The following is a 23673-nucleotide window of genomic DNA, read 5'->3' on the forward strand; positions in this document are numbered from 1 at the left end:
AGCTGTGGGACCTGCTTGGGAAATGGCCTGCTGTGTACAGGAGGGTCGGTGTGTGAGTGTGAGCCTTTTGGGGGTTGGGGAGTGAGGAGGGGCTGCACTGGCATGGAGCTGCAGTGTTTGGCCAAAGGGGCCCCCTCTGTGTTCTCTCTACCCCGGAGCGGGAGCCAAGGCGTTCTGGGCTGTGTTTCAAGAGCAACAAACTTCTCCAGCATTTTAGAGATGACATTTGGAGGTATCAGCATGCTAAGCCTGGGAGGGGTTGGCCCATCGCTCTGCCGACACGACCCTGGGAGCTGCCACTGCCTTGTCTGCGCTGAGGGGATTTGTGTCAATGCCGGGCCTTAAAATACCACGGCTCTGCCCCTCCTTTCTTCTGTCTACACTCCACTCGCCCCCCAGACTGACTGCATGACACAGACTCACTTTCTCTCACCTCATATTATCCGTTTTTTTTTTTTTCTCCTACAAAGAACAAAACACATCAAATTTATATGTTTTTTCAGATTTTATGGATCATTTCGTTCATTCAGCCATCCACATATACATTCAGGCTGCTGATTAAATCTTGCCGATACGAAGATTCGGCTGAAAGCGCTGCTACATCTGTGCTCAGATTACACAGGATGAAAAATTTATGCGGCCTCATCAGCCAAGACTCTTGTCAGCTCTGACCAAAGGTGCAGTTTCTGTGATCGTATTTTTGTTAGTTGTCGCCCGCTCTCTCCTCATCTGTTTCTTTCTCTGGCACTCTGTGAGTCGGGTGAGGCGCAGACAATTACTGGGAGCCTGTTGTTCATTTACTCCCACAAGGCCGAAAGGCGGAGGTGATGAAGCAGCTGTTGGTTGGCATGCTAAATGAAACGCGCACACACGCAGTGCATGCCTAAACAGCCCTATATGAGACTTGTCATGCAGAGAAATGGGGGACTGCTCAACTTCACTGCTAATCAGGATGCCTCTGCTATGTCTTTGGGGCCTCTGTTTGTTGCTCTTCCCTGGTACTCTGCCTGGATTTGCTTGATTTCCTCATTTGGTTCTCATTTGTTCAGTTGCCCCACAATGAGAGAAGTCTGCTCCCACAGGTCTCTTAGGGGAAAAACAGTGGAAAGGCATTGCAGTTTGATGTGAGCAGCATCTGGGTCTCTTTCATTTTAAGACTAGCCAGTGGGTTGTTAAGGGCTTGTACCATTAAAATGATGTAGAAGGAATACGCATCTTTGTGTTGTTTAATGTAGTGTGCAAAATCCAATACAATAGAGGCTATTGAGAAATGCCTCCTTAGAAACTCAGTCCAGATTCGCTGTTATATCTCCAGCTGCACTGATGGCTCTTTATATGACACCAAAAACTAACAGTTGCACATCTAGTATGGATTCAGAAACAGCACACATTTCAGGCGCTGCAATCTCTGGCTTTAAACACTAAAGTGAAGCTGATTTTGTTAGAAATTAACAAGCTGTGATCTCCTCAAACGCCTTAAAAAATAACAATAAAAAAACAGAAAGCCATATAAGAATGAAGGCCACTTCTAAATGTATCTCTTCACCCTCTACCACATGATTTTTTACCTTGACTGTGACTACTTGATACAGGTTTCGTTGGAGATAAAAAAAAAAAAAATAATAAAAAGAGGCTTCAAAGAGAGCAAAGGGGGTTGGATTCTGGAAACCCTGCTGGTCTCTACAGCTCTGATGGTCATAACAACCTGTGTGCTACACCTGCAGAGTACCCCCCACCCCTTTTCCCCTCAACACACACACACACACACACACACACACACACCCACACCCACACCCACACCCACACACCTTCTCCTCTCCACCATACCACTTTTAAAACCACTCAAAAGCTCCCACCAGCCTCCTCCCCACTGAGCCAGATAGAGTAGAATCAGGAGAAAACACAGCTCCATCAGGCCAAACCACTACCTCTTTCAGCCAAAATAGCAGCTTTGAGAGAGCGAGTGCAGGCAAAGGACAGACTTGGATGGTGAAAGGGAAGGGGGCAGGGCGAGGGGGAGGGTCAATCACTCTGTGGGAGGCAGAGAATGAGGGAGCACAAACATAGTACTGGTGTTGGCTCTGAGCCATGTTTGTGTCACTAACAGAAGTAGCCTTGTCTAACCCCCCCCTCTCCTGCCCCAACCTTTTGCCTTGCACTCACTCTCTCCCAGTTTGCTTGGAAACAGAGTCAAGGGGTGACTGGCTGGATGCTTGGTAACAGAAAAGAGCTGCAATACAGAGGAGAACAGGGGTGAATCAGACACAGCCCAGGGCTGAGCAAAAATCAAAAAAGGTTTGGGGGGGGGGGTGGGAGCCACTCAATAGCGGGGACTGTGCTTTGGGAATGTTGATGAGGCAGGGACCTTTTCTCTTCAGTTCCTCCAAGTGAACCAACGAGCAGCACTGTGGATGTGTGGGCGATTTGTACTCAGCATGCCCGCAGAGCGACTGAGCGTGAGCTGCTTTGAAGATTAGGTGTTTGCATTATTTCACATGCACAACAGAAAAAGGAGGGCAGTTTTTCAGACCCAGCAGAACCTGATAGTGCTAGTGATACATCTTTAAATTAAGTAAGCTGAATGCGGTTTCCATCAAAGGGAGGAAAACTGAGAGGGTCTGAGATTTCACTCGGACTGCACTGCAGAAGAGGAGCCAACTCTATTCCCAACTGGCAGCCTTGCAAAAAAAAAAAGAAGAAGAAAAAAAACAACAAAAAAAAGTGCTTTGTGTTATGAGGCATGTTGTTGTTGAGAGCAGATATCTCTGTGCAACAAACTCCCGTCTGCGTACTCCCGAGCACAAAACAAATCAAGGCCACCTAAGAACTGCCTGCCAACTACTATTCTCGTTCGCAATATTATGCAGCATGTGTGCAGTTGAAGCACATATTAGTACCATCACCAGCTCCTGAGGCAGTCAGGGCATATCCAATTACATTTTAGCAGGAAAAATATGTATGGAGCAAGATTTTTTGTTTTTAAACGACTGAGACTTCACCAAGCCTCGAACAACCAATACCTCTTTGATGTCTTAATGCAACCAACTGGATATGTACATAAAAGCAAAAAAAAAAAAACGAAAACTATCCCATATGTTTGTAGCTTATTTTTCTTTTCCGCCAACTTCCAATACTCATAGTTTTTCACTGGGAAGACACTCAGGAAAGAGCACGCTAAACAGTTTGACTTACCGTCCTCAGTTTCCTGCCACACGATGCCTTCAAGATTGACACTGGTACCAGGCTCGCAGGGCCCCAAGCACTCAGGTTCGGTAGCCAGGGCCACATCGGATGTGTTCACTGCTACCGAGCGTGTACGCACCATTATCTGCTCGCACGGCGAGGCAATCTCACTGTTGCCTACTGTGGCCAGGAGGTGGAGGGGGGGAGGGGCTGGCGTGGAGACAGGAGATTCCATCTGTGAAGAAAGAAGTGGGGGTTGAGAGAGAAAGAGAAACACATGAGACACTTCAGAACCACTGTATAAACATGTACAGAGCAGATGTTGAGATACAGCCAACGGATGCCACAATGAGAGGAAGTGGAAAAAGAAGTGCTGAGCGCATGAAAGACATCCTGGTATTTCAGTGGTCCTTAAAAGAAGATTTCATCAGAGAGAGGGCGATGCAGCAGTCAGTGTTGTAATGTGCTACTTTTGTCTTTCCTCAACCTTAGAGGTGATTAGCAGGCAGGGGAGGGACATGTGAACTGCTCTGGCTGCCTCTGTGGAAGGACAGAATTAGTTATGCAGGGTTGGTCAAACAATCCCTCCCCCAGCTTTCTTGCCTCACACACGGACGAGCGAGATCCATGACACAAATAATCTCACAGACTGATCACTCATTAATTCCCTCAATTAAAGAGCTAGTTGTGGCAGGGAGTGGGCTGCTGAGGGTCAGTAATTGATTCCACCTGTTCTGACACACTGTGACAGCAATGAAGAGACAGTGGGCCTACGTGGAAAACGAAAATGAAAAGGACAGGAGGAGTGGGAGATGATGGGAGCAACTGAGGGGAAGAGTGAGGGAGAGAGAAGGAGAGAGAGCAGGAGGTAGAAAAAGTGTGTAGGCGGAAAAGAGACGGAGAGAGGAAGACTGATGGTGATTTAAGGGCCACAGTGATACCAGGCTTAGTTCTCTTTATTCAAGGCAGTCAACATTAAAGCGCTCCAAGTCATTAGCACTGAACTGCGGGAGGAATGCCACGCTGCAGCCAACACCACACATTTATTAATTGGGCATAAACCATTCAGTGCTCGGGAATATGCTGCCAATGCTGGATCCAATTAGACTTGGAAGACAAAATAACAATTGACACATTGGATTAAAAGACTGTACACCCTTTAAATAATTGTTATAATCTACTTACTGCTCCAAAGTACGACCTGGAGAACTAAAACCGCTCATCGCTGAACATATTAAAGTTGCTGCTTAATTTTGATCCTTCTAGGGATGGAAATGTTGGCCTGTTGCTGGGTTGTTAAGTCCATCACTTAGGACCATAAAATTCAGCTGAACCAATAGATATTTCAGTCTGGAGCAAAGAGGATGAATCCTGACTTTGCTGATCCCCTGACGTGTTCTCCAATGGCACCAGCGGTTCTCTTTTTTTAACTTATCCTGAGAATTATCTCGTCAAAACTTACATTCATGGTTTCCAGATGATGAATCCAACAGATCAATCAATGAATGTAAAAAATCTGAATTAGTGATCAGCTGAGTGCTTTGAAAACCAAACATTAGTCCATGCTGAAATTTAATATTAGCACAAGACTTGTCATCACAGGAGCTTCATATTTCATGGATTACTGAAAAGAGCTTGGATAGCACATTTCTCCCAGTGCTCAGAGGACGAGCAAATGAATGTGTGCCGAGAGCAGCGGAGAGTCAGGTCTAACGACATCGTAATCACTGTCTGTCACTTTCTGATGCATGATGTGGCCAAGCTGCAGGCCGGCTGACTGAATGAGACAGGACAGGTAATCACCCGAGCTGTCACCACACACTGTTCCTGGGCCTTATGGAGACACAGTGGGCCGCAGACAAGAACACGCGACCGGCCCTCCTTCAGAGTGACAGCAAGCGGTGAAAGGTGCAAACAGGTTCATGCTGAGCCTCCTCTAAATTGACTCAAGTATTCAAACTGTTTGTGGTGACATTTTGGTAACTGACATTTTGGGTATTTTTAAGACCAAGGTTAGGTGACATAGTAACGGCCTGTAAACAACTTCCTTCACACACTGAAATCGTTAAATTGAGTAGTAGCCTCATATTATTAGATTCACAGTATTTATTTCCTTCTTTCTTTTGGCTATCTACTGGTGGACTGTGCTTATCAATACACTCAGAAGCCAAGGTGTTCTAAGTACCACAGTGTTAGCTATTTAGCTATTACCATTTTCTTTCACTCAGACAATTGCACACTTTATATTAGACAGTGAGCCATGCCTAGACTAGGGTCAGTTATTCTCATTATCCACTAATCTGCAAAAAAAAAAAAAACATCAGAAAATCACTTTTTCCCCAAAGTCAAATTCAGCTAATGTCTTGTTTTGTCAAACCAACAGTCCAAAACCCGAAGTAATTTAATTTACAATGACAAAACTAGCAAAGATTCTCATTGGAGCTGCGAAAACAATGAGTGAAATTATCAATCGATTATCAAAAAGGTTGCCGATTTATTTTCTGTCAATCAACTATTCGATTACTCAGTGATGACCCATCAACCTCGATTTAAAATGATAGGACGTTCATAACACCTGGATGAATTAAGGACAGATGAAGTGTCAAGGTAGAGTGAAGTTCAAGGATTCCCCTGGATTACAAACCTTAAGATCCTAACTCTCCGATCGTTTTAATAACACTGAATACTGGTGATTCCCACAACAGTTCCATCTTGTGTTCCTGATGCTCATTATTTATATCAATAAAAACCTAATGAATTTTAGCTCCAGTATAGCTTTGCCTGGATGAGCTTTGATTTTATTTTCCATGCTAGAGGGAAAGGGGAATTACTTTGTTTCATTTGCCACAAATAAAAGTGAGGAGCCAGTCTAGTGCCACTCCACGATAAAGGAACCATTTATTATGTAATGGTATAAACTGATTACAATAGAATGAAAGTGGAAAGGGGACCAGTGTACAATGCACATGAACAATGCTGCTCCATTCCCAAGTTCTATCAATGGACGAGTGAACAAAAGGACTTTCACTCTGGGGCTGCAGAATGCAAACCCACATAGTGAAATGCCTGACGTCTTGTCCAGGGTTTCGAAAAACCACATGCGACTGAGCTACACAACTTGCCAGATTACACAAGGCTCTACCCGACGCTCAGCCGATGCCAAATTCCAAGATTTCTTCCCTCCATGCAAGACTTTACAGATGGATTTTGAAATCTCCCCCAAAACCACAATGCTTCAATGTCACGCAAACCTTTTCTTAACTAAAACCCCATGCCGACTCCTAGAGAAAGCCACACTGGCAAGAATAATGTTTAACTGGCTGACAAAAAATTCCTATGAATCTTGGACTGGTGTTGAGCATACCTCACAGTGCTGACAGAGGGGGAACTCTGCCTGGATTTCCAGAGATCACACAATAACTCGCCCATGGCAGACGGACACGTGCTGCACTTTTTACTGGACACATTAACTTCAGCTTTAACTTGTTTATTAGAGTTGGGATTAAGAAACTGAGCACTGAGCTTGGACACGGATTAAGAAAGGATTACACTGCAGTGTCATACTGAGACACCTGTCTTGGCTAAACTTATGTGGGTGGTGTGAGGCTTGAATACAGTTGACCAAATTAAGCTTTGAACCTTTGTTGGACACTCGACTTAAGTCAGCAATAAAAGTGTCTTAGCCTGACTTAGAACCAGTGAAATGTGCCAACAGCTATTACTCTACTTAATATTAAATTTACTATAATAAAGACATGTCACAAAAAATGATCTGGAAGATTAGTTGATAAAGTTTTATTTCACACGTACATATATCCCAATTTATTTCTATATAATCTCCTAAAAAGTTACAAGGAAAGAACCATATCATTTGGTAACAGTTATAGGTAAAATAAAGCAGTTGGTGTATAGCCAATTATTTCTGAATGCTAACATAGCACAAGCTTGAGCTATTTATTCAGAGGACAGCAGGTGAGCTAAACATGCAAAATGTGTGCGTCTACACACAAACATGCTCTTCATCATATATGAAAAATAAAGTTTCCAGGAATAAATTAATGAGTAATAAATATTCACTGGGGTTTCAAATGGAGCAATTCATCTCCACACAAACTAAATAACTGAACTAACCGAAATAAGAGTCTGAGAACTTTGTCTCTATAATCGTCTCCTGTAATTACTACCGAACTGCATCGTTCTCTTCAGCACACTTTCACGAAATTATTAAAAAAATAACAAACCTGTAAAATAAGGCATTACCAATTTGTTTAGTCATTTAATTTGGTCCAGTGGAATTCATTTACTGTGACCTTGTGATGTGTGATACTGGTATTATCATTTCTAAAATGATTAAAAAAGAAGAAAGGAAAAGAAAAGAAAATAAAAAAGTTAATATCTAAAAATGGACGATCTCCAAACTAATATCACTTTCATACACAAACCTCATGTTCAACACAGGATTATGAAAGCATGTTCTGGTCACATGAGACTGCTGTTACAAGTCACACAGAATCATGTCTGCAATTGTAGTTCAATACACATCACTGCTAAACCATAGAATCGCACTTTTTCTGGTGCTTTTTCTGCATTAGTTCCTGTAATAAAACACCATGAGGAGTTTCTCTACATGTGTACCTGATTTTGTGCACCCCCCCCCCCCCCCCATGCCTTCTTTGTTTATCTTACTTTTTTTTGTCAGACTGGTTTGATAATCGGTTACAATGCCGTTTAAAGGGAGATATCCATGCCTGACAGAATTCATGTTCACCCTTTCATACCGAAGTCGAGACCTGTGTTTAACCTTAGCTGGAAGCAATGTATGGTCCTGAGGTCAGGTCCGATAACACACACCAGGTCAGTGAGATTGACCGCAGATATGGGTTTATAGTCTTGGTCTCTGACCATGAAATGTAAATAATTCACAACAATAACAATGTATATAATACATAACATTAAGCTAATGCATGTAGGCTACCTTGAAGGCAATGGAGTATGTGGTTAACTCAAAGTGCCTGTTAACACATCTCTGTTGTATTAAGAAGTGATAATGCACATAAATTCACTGATAACATTTAATTTTAGAATGGACATTTAATAACTGGTTTATAACACACTACAATGTAGTTGTATGTTAAGTGTCTATTAATATACTGTATTTGTCCAAAACGTAAGTTCTACATACATTTACTGCACCATTTACTATATTGCCAATATCTGTACATAAAACGTTCTCCAGACATTGACAAATACATTACTACAATCTTATATTTGCATACGACTACACTACAGTGCGTCATACACGTTTATATGCTCCTATAACTGCTAAATAAGGGGAGTTAAAGTACAGTGTTGCCCATTCATCTGACTTTTTCTATGATTGATGTGAATTACTGTGCTATTGTGATTTGGAGCTGATATGATAAGTCAATTAATCCATTAGTCTATCAACAGAAAATTGATCCGCCACCTTTCTGATAATCAAATAATCGTTGGAGTCATTTATTAAGCAGAAAGTCCAAAACTTAGCTTGTTCCCACTCCTCCAATGTAAGAATTTTCTGTTCTTCTTTATTTTATATAATTGCAAACTGATATTTGATATCAGTTTTTATGATATTTTATAGACTAAATAACTAATCAATTCATCCAGATAACCAATGACAGATTAACTGATAGTGAGAATGATTGTTATTTGCAGCCCTACTGCGAATGTTAAAAGTCTAGGAATCAACCAAATGGCAACCAAATCACAGTAACCTGAATTTTCCGGTCCTGACTAATTGATTCAAATTGACACTGGTTGATTGTTCAACCATTCAACTGTATAGATCTTCCAGCTTGATAAAGCAAATTCAACCCCATTTTCAACATCAAAAGGAAAAAACATCTGTCTCGTAAAGAGAAGATGTAATTCTTCCTGACACAGAGGTCCATTATTAAGTAAAAATGAATCCTTCCAGAAGTGCCATTAGTTGGCTGAGTTCAGTGTTTCCGCTTCAATATGTAATTCTTTCTGACTCCGGGGGCAAAGCCTTTGAACATCTTTGGTGAGTTACTGAGGTCGGAGGCCAGTGGAGATTACACTTCTTGCCGGCTCTGGTTGGTGCCTCTTTCAGCACCACTGACAACCAGCTAAAGAAACGTAAAAAAAACCCCAAAAAACGACCCAAGACCCTTTATTTGGCTGTCATACGAAGAATATGGAGACTGGTAATCTCTTAATGAATTTAAGAACAGAAGCATTTCAATTCTAACCAGTGGAGACAACTGCAATGTAAAGTCTTGTTATCAGCATGCAATCACATCACTGGGTAGCTTTTAAAGTGAGCCGTATTATTGCGGGCATTGAAGTAACATGGTTATTAGCATTAGACTACAATTGAAAACAAATACACAAGCCTCATCTAATTTGATTACAAAAATGTTCAAATCCGCCGAGGGACAGAAAAAAAAAAAGACATAAAATGACTGGATTCCCTTTCAAGTTCTGAAAGCTCACTCGATTGTTTTCAAACACTGCACAATGGCCTAATTCCTTTACTGAAACCACATTGTCATTCTCTTTGAAGCTCGGACTAATCACAGAAACTGAAAGAGAAAACACAAATAGGAACACCTGACATCTATTGTACATCGCCAGCTGGCAAAAGGCACTCAGTTTCTAGGCAACTCTTCTTGGTTTTAGTTGCTAATTGTGCTTTCAGGAAAGCATAACCACACATTAATAATACAGAGAGGAAACTAAGCTGTGATGAAGTCGGCCACCCATGACCTACAATCTCCTCATGAGTAAGCCAGAATCTCACCGTCAATAGTTATTGTGTGACAAAGAAATTGTTTGCCATATGACTCTTTAACATTACAAGCCTACACCCTGCATATAAATGACTCATTGTCTCGTATGACAGACTAGAGGAGTTAAAGTGAAAGTAGCATTAATGTAAAACACATTTGTATTTTATCTCGAAAGCCAAAAAAAAAAAAAAAATTGTTCCTTTACATCGCCCACACTTTTAACACTTTTAAAATACAAGTCAACCCCCATGTTCGGGAAATACAGCAGTGAAAGATGAGACATTAACATGAAAAACGTCTGTAAAAGCAACAGCTTCATATGCAGAAGAGCAAACTTTCATTTCACAACCCGGAGCAACAGCTGTGAATTACAGCCTAACTGTTACAAAGACAAGTAATGCGTTCGTGCTTGCTGTAAATTTCAGTAATAATCAAATGTAATATCTTTTTAGTGTGACACATTATAGCTGTACGCTGCAAATCAGAGCTACTATCCTACCAAGGCCCTTGACTGCACTGAAGCAAAAGAAGGTACACAAAGCTTTTTCAAAGGGAAACCTCTTCAGAGAGCATGAGAGGCTTTACCTGTGGAGGCATCTGCACTCCCCGATGAAAGGACAACAAACATTAGTCAAGAGACGACTCCTACAGCTTCTAGCAACATGATGGGAAGTAAAAGTGATATAAAAAGACAGAAGGCACAAGGGACCGCAGGGTAGAGGACTGAGCCAAGATAAGTGGAGCTTACCAATTTGCTCACTTATGAAGCAGTGGCCTAATTTTCTTATTAAAGCAAAGTCACACAGAGGAAAAAACTCATCTCCTTTTACTACTACTATCAAACAGCACAAGTAAAACTAGACCAATATTTAGTAAAAACTGGGGGTTTGTTTACAACCTCTCTGACTGTCTACTACTACTCATATATTTTATGCTGTTGGCAAAGTCCGTGTGTCCCCAGATTTTAGTAATAAACTTGGGAGTAAAAGGTAAAGTGAGTAAAATAAAACCCATCTAATAAAAAATCGTGAATTGAACTTAATGCTTTTTGGGTGAATTATAAAAATTATTGAGTAATAAAAACGTAACACCTTGTTTTAGCTTGAGCATGCCCCCCTTCACATATTCAGACAGGACTCAAGAGACTGTAACCAAGCTATCCTCACATTTACCATGCTCACCATCCTGGTTTAGCATTGGGATGCTAATAAGCCCAAAATTGTACAGCTGAGACTGATCGGATATGGTTGGGGGCGATTGGACGCATATGTTGGTTATTGGCGATTGGTTATCTGTGATTGGCTGACAGCCGAGTCCATAGCTGGTTGTTTTTTTGGGAGTGATTTTGGACTGGTGAAGTGGGGCTTGTCCAGTGGTACTCGAGGGGGGGTGGTGTATTCGATTGGTGTATTTGTGTTAGAATCTTTTCCTGGCACTGTGCGTTTGCAATGTTGGCAAATTGCTTTGTTGAGGTCCTTTAGCTTGCCGGTTGTGTCCGCTTTAAAACCAAAAGAATCCCAAATAAGTCATTTTTTATTCTTTTCACAACAAGCTCTTCCATGATTGCATTTGCTGAAAATGGCATGTGGGGAGCGGGGACTCCTTTGCCCCGCCCGAGGAATATATCGGCAAGCACTGGTTGTTGGATTGAGGGTGGCTGATCGGAAAATTATTGCCCAACCCTAACAGGACTTTCATTATTTTTCTACATAATTTCATGGATATCCACTTAATAGTTGTTGAGTAATTTTACTCAAACCCATGAAAGTCAGCTGATATCCAACCGCATAGGACACATCCTCTGCGGACCATAAATATCTGTACCAAACTTTCTAGCAATCATGGGTTTATTGTTATTCTTTAATGTTACCTGTTATTCTTAATCCGAACAGTCATTAGCTCATGAAACTATCCAAATTAGTTAACACTTTCTACTCAGTGAAGTAGCTGTAAAGCTAAATCTTTAAGTAAACTCCTCGGTATATCTTGTTACCTCAAGCCAAGCTCTGCCCACCAACTTAGGCTAACAAGTAGCTGTGGATTGGAAGTATTACCTACATTTCTTGCTAAGAAAAGTAGGTAGCTTAGCTCAGAGATTTGGCAGGCAAGCTGGATGCCTGGTTGGCTGACTGGGCTTACACACAGCAGGTGGTTTGGTACACTTTCTCTTGTCTTGGGTCAGCTTGACCTTGTCAACTTAATTCCTTCCTTTCCTCTTCCTGGACCAGCCGGCTGCCCTGAGCCTACGCCTGGTATTGTTTGTTTGATGACAGGGTGGGGGTTGGGTGTCATGAGCACTAAAAGCTCTTCACATAGCAACTGAGCAACCAAACAACTCTTTATGTTTAAGCAACACATAATGTATACACACATAATAATGCAACTAATGATTGTTTGGATTACAGATTGATCTACTGTCTTTTTGCCTATAACATGTCAGACTTCCAGTGGCTTGTTTTGTCTGACGGTCCAACACCCAGATATATATCCAATCATGTACAACAAAGAAAAGCAACACATCCTCACATCTGAGAAGCTGGAATGAGCAAAGTTTTGCTAAGAAATGATGAAAACGACTATTGGATTATCAAAATAGTGCAACAAATGACTATTTTTTACTTTTGATTAATCTGCAGATTTATCTTTAATCAATGGATTAATTGTTTATCATAGTGTACGAAACGTCATGACAGCTTAGTAGAGCTGATGTGACATCCTCAAATGCCCCAAAATAATTAGTTTATAATGATAAACAAAAAGGAAAAGCAGGAAATCCTCTCAATTGCATATGAATATGTAGCATTGATTCACTATTTTTGCTTGAACAGTGACCGAATAATCAAAACAGTTGCCAATTATTTGTCGTCGTTGCAGCTCTAGTCTGGTTTCACTGTTAGTGGGTGGCGGCTAGATTTTCTCAGCAACATATGATATTGCAGCGCAGTTAACTGGCAGTGCAACACTGCATAGTGGTACAAGTATTCATTCTAACACTGTGAATATGTCAGAAGATTACACAGTCATCAGCTAGGACAGGTTTGAACTTAGTCCTATCTAGACGCTGATTCTGCTGGGTTCTTTTAGCGGTTCTCTTTCCTTTCTCTCTGTCTCCCATTACTCATCCTCCCACTCTGACCATAGGTCAGTTGACAACAACAGTATCTATTACAACAATAAGCCACATTCTTGTCAAGGTCACCCACTTGCGTCCGACAGGCAGAGAGGCTGTGCTGGGAGCAGAAATCCAGATAAGCTAAGCTGAGCCTATGAGGATTTCTCTCTCGCCAGCCCTCTCCATACTCATAAATCTTATCTCACAGCAAAGGGAAACCTGACAACACACTGAGAGGCTGTCATCAACAGCTCAGCCACCTAGATTCCCACCCAAATACCAATGATTCACTCTTTGACTTCTTACAAGTGTGTGGTTTTGACCAAGGCTTTGAGATCAGACTGGAAAAGAAATCTAGCTCCGAGTGTTGTGGGCTCAGTGTTTACGATTCACCATAATGTTGACAGCTGTGACTAAAACTCCAGGTACATACCTTCCTGAATTCAAAAGCTTAGTGCAGCAGAGCAAAATAAATTCTCCTCGACATACTATCCAGACACCTTATCAGCTAAGTAACAAATGACATTTTACAAGTCCCACACATTATACAAGGAAAACAAGTTGTTATTCAGGCTGTGAGATTTCCCTAGAGCTCCTAACCTCAAACTATTTATAGATGTTCTGTTAGTCTGTTTCCCTTGTGTTGACGCTCTTCTGTGGGTGGTGCCTTCACCAAACATTAGAAAGACAATCCTAACCCACACATAAGTGAACACACTTGTTAAAAAAAAAAAAAAAAAAAAAAAATCAAAACGATGCCAAATTACTTTCTATTGTTTTGTGGACTGACACAAACAAACAGAAAACAATGAATATTATACTTAGCCCATAGAATTCTCACTTTCAATGTGGGTGCCAGAAACTTACGCAACATCAAAATTGCAGCACTAGGTGATATATGCACTTGAATTTGGGCAATATAGCAAGCTATAAATAATTAAAACACTGAAAAACCTCTAAATATACCTACACTACTACAGTCAGCAGATAACCGTTGGGAATCTGCTGAACAGCTTCCAAAATCCATTCACGACTTGTCAAGTTGCATTCAAAGTTTTAGCTGTTCAGACAGAACAGCAGATGATAAAGGAGCAGAGGGTAAGGCCAGGGCTGTGGGAGTAGAAATATGTCTGTAGATGTGAAGGAGTGTACTGCGCTCTGTTCTGCAGATAGTGCTTGAGCTGCACTCACTGCGTTGTCCCTCATGCTGCTACTTTCACTGGGGCTTGCTACTCTGATTGACCTCTACGGCTGGCTGTCTCACAGAGCTCCTATTGAACCATGTCTATCTTAATGGGCGGTGAGGTGCACTATTACCGAGTGCCAGTTGTTCCTGCACCACAGCCTCAAAGCTCTACAGAGTTTTACACCTTAATACACTTTGGGACAATGAATGCCGTAGCTCGCACCACATGACATTTCGACACTCTCTCTGGTGAGAAGGGAAAATACTTGAAAAGGCAGGTCACTTGAAGAACGTGGCGGGGTAAGTTACACCACAGTTTATTTTCTGATCCACACAGCATGTCTGTGACTTGCTTGATAATTATAGTCTGGAAGTGACTTAGGTATAATTGAGGGAATTACGTGAGAAGCTTTTTCTGGAGTGAAAAACCTACCAAAAACAAGCCGACCTGGAAATAAATCTACTTCAGCAAGAATCAAATCAATCTAAAAGCTGTTTGAAAAGGTTTAAAACGACTCAGTGGATGCACTTTGGCCTAACAACAGAAGCCAACTGAGCCCTCAAATGTTCCTAAGACACTTGCTTAATCAAAGGACATGTGGCGACGTGTCAACACAGTACAGCACAGTCATTACATTGCAGGCGCTGGTGGGGAATCTCTAAACAATTTATATCTCCGTGCCCTTCAGCTCATTAAAACCACTAATAGGTCAGGCTGCAGGGATGTCAAGGGAGCAGGAGTAAAGTGAAACCCACTATAACACACCAAATCTCCCCTCTCTCTGCCAGCTGCTTAGCAGAGGTCTGCTGCTCTCAGCCATCAGAGTTTGATGACCTTGTTAGTTTGAGTGCCTAATCTGCTAATGCCCTGATAAAAATAAACAGTCATTGCAGTCATTGTAGTCCCCCCCTCCGCCATGTCTGCAGCTGCTATCCATAAACACAGATGATACTTCCATCTTTATTTATCCTGGGCTCTTACTGTCAAACTGACAGTCTTAAGAGCCAGCGAGGTCAGCATTATGTATTGTCAGTTAAAGTTAAATGCCGTTTAACATACTTTGGATTTTAAGATATAGTGTTAACATTTTGGGGATGACGTATTTTTGTAGACCAACCTGGACGTTAGCATCGCCCTGGTTCCCTTGACAAAAACACAATGGGATTTTTCTATTGGCTTTTGGATTACTGCAGAAAATAAGATGAAACATGGAAATGTCTCAAGCTTGTGTTAACCACTGACCTTATTTCGCTCATCTAACCAAAAACCCATTCAGAAAATCCACTGACTTTGGAACAAGGGAACCAGTAGCGCTAACATGCTAACTAATTTCCAGGTTTTAGGTCTGATTCCTGCAGCACTGTATTTGCTTTTTATTTTTAAAGGTTTTTCAAGTACATTTATTCCTAACACTTTGCCTCTTTGGAGCTTAATAATTCATACCCAATACTACAATTGAGATGAGGCTGGAATAAATATTTAAACTCACAGTATATATTAGAAATTCTGCAAAAACCTCCTGTGACAAGTCACTGGTGGTTTTTCTGTGCTTACTCTTGACTTCCACAAAGAACAATCAAGCCCTGCAGCTAACAGCTACACATCTAATACAGCGAACAAAATATGAGTCTGGTCTACAAAAATCAAGTACATACACTAGGCTATATTAAAAGATTTGAGATTCGTCTAAACCAGTTCAGGATAAAACCCCAGAAGTATAGTCTGAAGGTCATGCAGCACAGAAACAAAGTCTATGAATTCTTGCATCAGACTTTTTAAGTATATTAAATGTCCCATTATTCAGCAATAACCAAATTGCCAGGACCTCCAGAGTAATATCCTCAGCTATATTATCAACAATAAAAATACCATAATAATTGTGACATATGACTTAAGTGAATGGATTAAACAGCAAAATGTCTCGCTCTTCAAGGGATACATAAACCTAATGGATATGATTAAACATAATTTAGTTTTCCAGATGGACAGAGAGGCTCCACTCACAAAACATAATTGAATGTGCGAGCTCAGCTCATCGCCAAGGACTAAACAACTCCCCAGCCTCCACTACAAAGAGGAGCTCATTTCCATATTAACCTCACCTTTATTGATCCACTGACACATCCTCTCCTGCCATTACACCAACACCCTGAAGTCCTTTTGGGATATTTGGAAATGGTGGTGCCGGGGAAGAAATTACCTCAGGAATATCTAATTAACAGGAGGAAAAAAACACTGCATCCTTGGTAATTGTATATTCTTTGGGTAGAGGGTGAAAAGTCTTCTCAGCAAAACAAAGATTAAATGGGCCATGATTTCAGGGAGCTTTCCCTGTGTATCAAGTTAAAAATTTTATTGCAAGCCATCAACCCCTTTTCCCACCTGTGCACAAATGAAGCAACCTTTTTTTATTTTGTATTTACGTTCCAAAATGATTTCACAGTTAAAACAAGGGGATCTAAAGGTGCAGATGTTGCGCAAAACCAGTGAGAATTAACACTTAAAGTTGCTATTATCGATATTTTAATAAAAAAGTAATGTAATGACTATGTGAAAGGATCATCACCAGAATCTGCAGCTCACTGGCTCCAAGGAGCTTCACAGTGAGTTTCAGCTCATTGTTTAGCTGTCTACCCCACAACTTCACTGTTTTGGTTCACTCACCGCTGTCGGAGTGCCATTTTCAGCCACAGGAAGCAGCTGTTTTCATTTGAAAAGCTTTTTAAAAAACCCCACTGTACACTATCTACTCAACACCAAACTGCAGACAGACACAGTCAGGGACTAGCTGGTGAAAATAGTGGAACGTTTAGCAGCTAAAGAGCCAGATATTTCCCTCAGGAGTTTGTAGAGACCAAGACAGAGCTAAAAGAGGGAATATGGGATATTGGATTCTAAATGAATGATCATGTTCTGATGCTCTGTAACTGTTGGGTGTGTAAATAAGCAGCTGTTTGCTAACACATTCACCACATTTGCATTGGACATTGTAAAAACACTGGAGATGCACGGGAATTACAAATACTGAACTGGAAATCCAAACAACAATGCAGTCTGAAAAAGCTAGTTTGTGATTTATCCAAGATTAACAAACGCCATTAAATGGGGTTAGTGGAAGTCCGCCACCTTACTTTAAAACAAAGACAACCTCTCCTAAAACTTAATTTAAATGTTACACTACATGACATTACTCTTTTGGGGGGAAATGAATTTTGCATTGTACTGCTGCAAAAAAAAGTCCAGCCACATTCATTTTTTTGACAGATGACCCTAAATTTTTTTTTTTGTTGCCAAGTTGGCATCCCCCGCATGTCAACCCTCTGGTCCATCAAAATTACTAAGGCTTTAAAGCACCCAGGATATTTAACCAGCACTTTCAATATGGAGTTTGCACGTTCTCTCTGTGTTTGCATGGGTTTCTTCCAGGTGGCTCTCGTTTTCCTCCCAGTCCACAGGAATTCATTTTGCATGTATTGGGGAAAATAAAATGCCATTCATTATAAATGTGAGTGTTGACCCCGGGAAAAATAATAGTTGTTAAGTTGTCGGCCACTGAGGACTGTGATAAAGAGTAATATCCACCTGGATTCTTAAATGTTGTTTTTTGCTCAATTATGTAGTTACTTAATCATTTCCAACAGTACTAGCCACAACACAGCCTCACCCGTAACGGCAATAAATAAAAACCAACTGACAGGACCGCTGACCAAATGGCTCTGGAACAGGGACTGAAGAAAAACACAGCAATATAGGATGAATACGATTTTGACAGCAGACCTTTTTCCTCTGCCTACAACAGATAATGTAACGCTTCTGTATTCAAGGACACTGATGCAGTCTCCATTGAGCATATCAACATTCATAAGAGGACTCTGCTGTGGCAGGGGTGACTTTGATGCATGTGGTACTCTTGTTTAAGGAAAGGAAACAGCATGAGAAAATCAAACCTTCATACACTGGAGACTATAAAAGTCATTGGCACACAACCAATGTTTGAGGAGAGGTACAAGCAGAGGACAACCTACATTTATCACTTATGGCATTTAAGGCTTTTAATGTAGTAAACCATACAAATACAAATAAGTTTTAACACTTAAGAGTCTGTACTATTAAGAAAACTTTCTTGACAAAGAGGTGGAATAAAAGCAGCAGCAGAAAATGCAATTGCAGAAAATCTATTGGTTCTAATATTTAACATTTAGCCCATTAAGATCTTCGCTCCGGATATGGAACTGCTATTAGGCTATTATAACTCTTGTTTGGCAGTGAATATCTTCCAAACTCAGCATGCACTTTAGAGTTAATATTTGGCTGACTCATCTGCAGTGGAGAGTTGGTTTATATGGTTGTTCTGCTGATAATAACTTCATCATATCTCTTTATATATTGTTATTTTAATACACTTGCCCCTGCATGGGCCAAGACTGGCCCTGATCAAAGGGCTTCTGCCAACTGCATAAATTTAAAACATAACGTAAACTGTGACTGACTCCTTGATGCCAGAATCAAATGTCATTCAGTTTGAAAAGATTTGGCAGCAAGCAAAGCGAAAACTTTAGTTAGGGCAGGGGGAACAGTACCATCCAACAGCGTTTGTGCACTTAATGCATAGATAGTTTATTTATTTATTTATTCCTCTTGAAGAGCGGAAGATTGGGGTGAGGATTTAAGGGATTCAGTGGTAATGAAGCGTTAAGTTGTTGGACTGAGGCCCAGGTCAGTGAGCCACACTATGCTTTACCTCATTCTCAAACACTCTCTTTTCCCAACATGTTTAACATGAAGGGCTTCAATGTAATGGTCTCATGAGAATCACGCTTTGCTGAATCAGTAAATCTAAGGGCAAATACTGCTGAACTGAAAGAATAAGCCTTGAATGAAACCTTTTGCCTTTGCCTATATTTCCCCCCTCACATTAATGAAGTGTGGGTAATGTTTTGCTTTTATAACCTGATGACATCCTAATTTATGATCATTTAAAATATTTTTTAAATTGACTGGAGCATAATTTCTCCCCATGATTTTCAACTTTAATGACACTTTCTGACGACATCAATAAAAAAGCCATTTTTAGTGTAACGATGAAATGTCTTTGTTTAAAAAAAGAAAAAAAAAAACGCAATTTGTGTAATTTGAATAACAGATCATCCAATAGTTGAAAGAAAATTTTATTGGAAGACATTAGTCATTCATCTTTGTAAAGTGGAGCCGTGTAGACCAACATATTGCATGCAGGCGTAAGCTCTGCTGCTGCTGTCTGCATGTCATGGATCGACAAATCTTTAGGAAAAATTTCAATAACAACTACAGAACATTTACATTAATGACCTCTCAAATGTAATGTTAATAAATCATTACTTCAGTAATTTGGTATTGAAAAAAAAGATACTTGTGAAATACAAACTGTTCCAAATTCAGTGCTATATTGTGCGTGCACGGCCCGAAGCATTCATCGCATCATGAATGTTTGACATTGGTCCCAAAGGACAGACGTGTTCTCCCTTTAATTTCTATCAGCGGTATAATCCCCTTTTGAAACCCTTTTTAGGGTGAATTAGAAAGGCCCTGCATTCAAAGAGATGAGTGGAGAGAAGGGGGCAGGAATAATCACAAGGGCCTAGCTGTCTGTGTGGATTAGAATGGGAAAGAAAATCCTTTCATCTCAGATCTGTACTTCCAAGCTTGGAAGCATGCATGCACAGTCTCATGCACAGACACACACACACACAGACACACACACACACACACACACACACACACACACACACACACACACACACACACACACACACACACACACACACACACAATGAAGCAAATCTCAAATGCACACTTGTCATAAAAGAAAGTAGAAGACCTCTATGTTGCTAAATTCTTTCTTTTTTTTTTTTTTAATATAGAAGAGGCAGTTATTTATGTTTAAACAGATGATATTCAATTATGCTCCAAATGGGCATGATAGTCACTGGATTAGAGAAAAGCTTGTGTAAAAGCTTTGCTCTCTAGACTGACCTCTCAGTTTGGCTCTTAGGCAAGACGGAGTGCAGACGAAGGCTCACACATGACCTAACTTGCTTCTCCAATTTCTCTTGCTGAAATGTGGACTGCTGCTCTATTTTTGGCAGACAGTTTTTTGACATCCAGCAAAATGTAATGAGAGGGATAAGCCCAGAGAACCTCCTCAGTCAGAAAACAACAAACTACCCCCCCCCAAAACAACACCATCTGACAGATAAGAAAATGGATTAGCCATTATGTCTATTTGCTCAGTTGTCTACCTCCGTAAGGGTTTAACTGCGTGTAAAATGACAAGCCTAGTTGTGTGTAACAGGAGCTGACACTAAAAAGAGTGTGCGACTGTAAAAACATAAATATCTCATATACCCAGAAGATAAACATCAGGGTTTCCGCCGGAAAAATTGTTAGGCCTGGCAGCTGTTCTTGCTCTAATGGCTTTACTGCGAGTTCGATGACTGTGTTTCTTCAACCCGAGGCTAGGATAATGTTGTTGACTCGGCCGAGCTGCGAATGTTAGCAGTCTCTTCAACATCGCCGTCGCCTCCAGTATTCGGCTGTCTGAAAAACCTGTCTGAGGGTTTTTTTTTGGCTTTTACATTTCCTCTTTGATATGATCCCTAAATGTCACAAACCTTGTATCTGCGTTACTGACGGTTTGGCTATCTAGCTAAGGTTGCTACGTAATGTTAGCTTCCGATAGCTGGAACCGTTAAGCGTTGAACATCACTCACGTTTTAACCAACAGATGTCTCTGGTGAGCTTTCCGACCATTATATCTTTGTTCGCAACCGAGCTGTTGCAAGGGTTTTCTTACACCAAATTCGTCAGAAACCTAAGCTTGTTTTAATGAAGTTAAACAATAACAGGATTTACAAAGCTATATACAACCCTGATGTCACTACGGCTTTATTTATTAGCTAATTAGGGGCTTTGTAGTGCAAATCTTCCAGGTTTCAACTAGCACATACTCCTTACTTTATTGAAAAAGGGACAATTCACCTGAACTAGACTTTCTCCTGCCTCGTATCTCAGAGGAGACACCCCAACGTAACTATGTACATCATCACAAGTACCCAAAACTGAAACAGTCAAACAAACCAAACACAAATGTGTATAGTTATTTTTTCCAAAGGCTATACGACCAAGTGATATTTTTAGGCCAATTATAGATAATCACACAGTGGGAGCGGGTGCACAGAACAGAGTTAAGAATCTGGTCTATATAGCAAGCCTGAACAAACTGTGTTGTTCAAAGCATCTTTTCTTTCCAAATGTCTTTAGGTAGGCAAAAATGACTTCCTGAATCAAGTATATTCATTATTGCATATTACATCTGATTTTACTGTGTATCATACATACATCATATCTCCCATCTATACTACATGTGCTTCAGCAGCAGGCTCTTAGCTCAAACCAGTCGCCCAGTAAACAATGTTTTGTCAGTCAACAACATATTTCCCCAACACAAAACACAAACTCAGGGTTGTTTTGGTTCAGACATGATCTCCTCCTTTATATCCAACTCAAACAGAAGCAAAGTACGTATTTGTCCACCTGCTACTTCACTTAAAATTGCTATCTTTATTTCAGATCTACAACAGTTAGTTGATTAATTGATTAGTCGAGTAAAAGAAAATTAATTTGTAACTATATGGGTGACTGATTAATCATTTAAGTCATTTTTCAAGCACAAATGCCAAACATTTGATGGTTTCAGGTTCTCATCTGTGAGGATTTGCAGCTTTTGTTGGTCTTACATAACTGCAAATTGAATGTTTTTGATTGGAGACTGTTGGTCAGACAAAACAAGACATGAACAAGACATCTGGGAAAATGTGATGGGAATTTTTTGTTTTGTTTTATAAACTGAGAGAAAAAAGAAAAAGACAAGCAATGGTGCAATGAGGTAAAGAATTTCAAAGCAGAAACATTAGAGATTCCCAGAACTCGTTTCATTTAACAAACTGGCTGCAAACAATCCCCTTAGAAAAGTACTAGGGGGAGGGCAAGAAACGTAATCCTCTCTATAATCACTCTTGCTCAAACACTGCCTTTCTGTTAACTTCCTCTTTGTTAAACTAAAAACCTTTCACAGGCAGTTAAGATCTTGCACTGCGAATGTTTCTCATTAAGTGCTTCATGGTCAAACCTGCTTCAATATTGATGATTACTTTAACATGTCCGCCAGAAAACATCCAAATTTAAAGGTTGAACTACCGTTAAGGGGAGGAAATTCTTTTCACATGGACAAAACAATGGAGATTGTGCAGAGACAAAGCCTTCAGAAACAAGTGAGAAATCCCCAAACATAGGCTGCAAACTCTTCTACAACCATAGCAAGGCAGTACAAACTTTGAGCCACCTCTTCACTTGCTGGTAGAAAATTCCAGTTGAGGACTGTGTGTGTGTGTGTGTGTGTGTGTGTGTGTGTGTGTGTGTGTGTGAGTGTATAGGGGGGGGGGACGTCTGCTCCTCCCCACTGTGTGGGTTTTGTTCTGCTAATCAGACCACATGCCTCAAGGATTCAGGAATCCAAGAGCTCTCAGCCAGCTCCTCTCATTCCACATACAGCCGCAGCAGCCTGTGACAAACTATTCAGTGTGTAGGGGGGGTTAAAGACTCTATCCATTCATAACACTGTTCAACCCTCCCTCCCTCCTCTCCTAATCTCAGGCAGTTCTTTACCCCACCTCCTCCCCCTCTTACCCCTCATGTGCCCTCTCTCTCCCCTCTCACCACAGCAGAGCCCTTTTTTTTTTTTTTTTTATCTGTCTGCATACTGCACACTGGGTCTGAATAGGCTCATGGTTTATTATTAGACCATGGTCCAACCACACACCCACCACGGTTTTAAATAGAAAAAAACAGAACTAGGCCTACATCGAGTTAGTGCAGTGAAAAAGTCTTGATATTTGCCTGTCTCTTTCCCTGTTTGTTTTCTCCTCCTTCTTATTTCGGTTTGTTTCCTCTCTGTTCTACCCTCCCCTGCTTCTCTTGCTACTCACGCATTGAGAGGCGAAATGAGGCACGCTGGAAATTTGCAGGCTGACAATGGAAGACAGCTGCTCTTGCTGCATAAGTCTTTCATGAGCTGAATTAGTTGTACAAGCCTTCGCTCCCTTCCCCCAACACATGCCTCCCTCATAGCAAGCTGATCCAGACACAGCACAACACACCTTGTGGAAAGCTTAGGAGAGAAAAGACGGGGAGGAAAAGACAAAGCATGACAGAGGCTTTGTTTGACAGACCTGTGATTGCTTTTTGGAAAAGTAGACTGTGTTTTGTGTCGCTGTCGAAAATCTCAACATCAATTCTTAATGAATTCTAAAATGAAGGTTTTATTATGTTGTTTTTTTTTGTTAAAAACAGAAGGTGAGAT

At 40.8% G+C, this 23673-nt stretch overlaps 1 protein-coding gene across 2 annotated transcripts in view; it reads right to left on the reverse strand.

Annotated features, from left to right (window-relative positions):
- LOC130166947 (zinc finger protein 609-like) overlaps nt 1-23673 on the reverse strand; it is a 75177-nt gene that overhangs the window by 21412 nt on the left and 30092 nt on the right. For both annotated transcript variants that reach the window (XM_056372823.1, XM_056372815.1), the window contains exon 3: nt 3193-3418. In XM_056372823.1, the coding sequence (XP_056228798.1) occupies nt 3193-3418 (226 nt within the window). The remainder of the gene's footprint in view (nt 1-3192; nt 3419-23673) is intronic.

Source organism: Seriola aureovittata, chromosome 1, assembly GCF_021018895.1.
Source record: "Seriola aureovittata isolate HTS-2021-v1 ecotype China chromosome 1, ASM2101889v1, whole genome shotgun sequence".
Lineage (NCBI taxonomy): Eukaryota > Metazoa > Chordata > Actinopteri > Carangiformes > Carangidae > Seriola > Seriola aureovittata.